General features: G+C 66.2%; 1 protein-coding gene across 1 annotated transcript in view; it reads right to left on the reverse strand.

Moving 5' to 3' along the window:
• LOC130588046 (steroid 21-hydroxylase-like) overlaps positions 1-1,954 on the reverse strand; it is a gene marked incomplete at its 5' end in the record, with an annotated part of 4,387 nt that extends 2,433 nt beyond the window's left edge. Inside the window, 3 exons of the mRNA XM_057388999.1 lie at positions 1-54; positions 977-1,137; positions 1,763-1,954. The exon at positions 1-54 is cut by the window's left edge and continues 29 nt beyond it. Of these exons, the coding sequence (XP_057244982.1) occupies positions 1-54; positions 977-1,137; positions 1,763-1,954 (407 nt within the window). The remainder of the gene's footprint in view (positions 55-976; positions 1,138-1,762) is intronic.
• Positions 1,955-1,976: the final 22 nt, after the last annotated feature.

A 1,976-nucleotide genomic window follows, 5' to 3' on the forward strand; every position in this document is an offset into this window, starting at 1 on the left:
GCCAGCAGGTTGGGGACCAGGACGGTGCCAGCCGCCACCGTGAGCCCCCCGAGACTGCAACGGGACACTGGGATGGACTGGCACATACTGGGAGGGACTGGTCTGTCCTATTCCATACTGATCTGTACCGGTCTGTACTAGTCTGTCCTGGTCTGTATTGGTCCATACTGGTTTGTCCTGGTCTGTATTGGTCTAGTCCGGTCAGTCCTGGTCAGTCCCTCTCCGTACTGGTCCATACTGGTCCATATTGGTCAGTCCTAGACCATCCCGGTCCATTCCCGATCAGTCCTGGTCAGTCCCGGTCCATTCCCAGTGCATTCCTTGTCCATCCCGGCCCATCCGGTCCATTCCCGGTCAGTCCCGGTCCATTCCCAGTCTATTCCTGGTGTATCCCGGCCCATCCCGGTCAATCCCAGTCCATTCCCGCTCCATCCTGGTCAGTCCCGGTCCATTCCCGGTCCACTCCTCCCCATCCCGGTCCATTACCGGTCCATCCCGGTCAGTCCCGCCCCGTCCCGGTCCATTTCCAGTCAGTCCCGGTCCATTCCCGGTCCACCCCGCCCCGTCCCGCCCTATCCCGGTCCATTCCCGGTCCATACCGCCCCATCCCGGTCCATTCCCGGCCCATCCTGATCCATTCCCGGTCTATCCCGATCCATTCCCCTTCCATTCCCGGACAGTCCCGGTCAGTCCCGATTCATTCCCGGTTCATCCCGCCTCATCCCGGTCCATTCCCGCCCCGTCCCGGCCCATTCCCGGTCCATCCCGCCCTATCCCGCCCCATCCAGGTCCATCCCGATCCATTCCTGGTCCATCCCGCCCCATCCCGGTCCATTCCCGGTCGCTCCCATTCCATTCCCGGTCAGTCCCGCCCCATCCCGGTCCATCCCGATCCATTCCCGGTCAGTCCCGCCCCATCCCAGTCCATTCCCGGTCCATCCCCGGTCCACCCCGCCCCATCCCGCCGTTCCCGTACCTGGTGCGGCGCAGGGCGCAGTGGGGCAGCCCGAGGGGCGCTGGTGGCCGCAGCCGCAGGGTCTCGCTGACCGTGGCCTGCAGGAGGGGCAGGCGGCCCCCGACCCCCGGGCCCAGCACAGCCCCGGAGCGAGCGAGCTCAGCCCGCAGCTGGACCTGCAGCTGGAGGGGAGGGGAGGGGAGGGAGGGGAGAGGGACGGGGCACGGCTGTCACGGGGTGCCAGGGCACCCCCAGGGATGACAGAGGGACCCCCAGAACCTCCCAAACCCCAAACCTGCCCCGGGACCCCAAATCAGGCGCAGAACCCCAAACAAAAACCCAAACGTGCCCCAGGACCCCAAACCTGCTCTGGGAACCCAAAACTTGCTCTGGGGACCCCAAACCAGCTCTGAGGACCCCAAATCTGTCCCGGGACCCCAAAGTTGGCCCAGGACCTCAAACCTGCTCTGGGGACCCCAAACAAAAGCCCAAACCTGCCCTGGGGCCCTTGGGGAGCCCTAGGGACCCTTGGGACACACAGGACCCTAGGGACACGTGGGGACACGTGATAGGACATGGGTGTGGACACGGAACCCCTGGGACACACGGGACCTCCCCAATGCCACACACAGGACCCCCAATGTCACATGGGGACACCCTGGGGACACCCTGGGGACACTGGGAACACCCTGGGGACACTCGGGGTACCATGGGGACACCCTGGGAACACTCCGGGACAGCTGGGACACTCTGGGGACACTCGAGGCACCCTGGGGACATTGGGGACACCCCGAGCCAGGCGGTCACCTCGGGCCGGTGCAGCAGGAAGGCCACAGCCCAGGCCAGCGCGGCCGCCGTGGTCTCGGTGCCGCCGATGAACAGATCCACGAGCGCCATGTGCAGCCGGGGGGGGCTCAGGGGACCCCCCTTGACCGCGGGGTCACGGCCCAGCAGCGCCCCCAAAACCGTGTCCGGGGGGGGGCACGGGCACTCCTGGGGACGGGACAGTGACCCCAAATGT

The sequence above is a fragment of the Malurus melanocephalus genome, unplaced genomic scaffold, assembly GCF_030028575.1.
Source record: "Malurus melanocephalus ecotype Western Australia unplaced genomic scaffold, MMel_1.1 scaffold_3185, whole genome shotgun sequence".
Taxonomy (NCBI): domain Eukaryota; kingdom Metazoa; phylum Chordata; class Aves; order Passeriformes; family Maluridae; genus Malurus; species Malurus melanocephalus.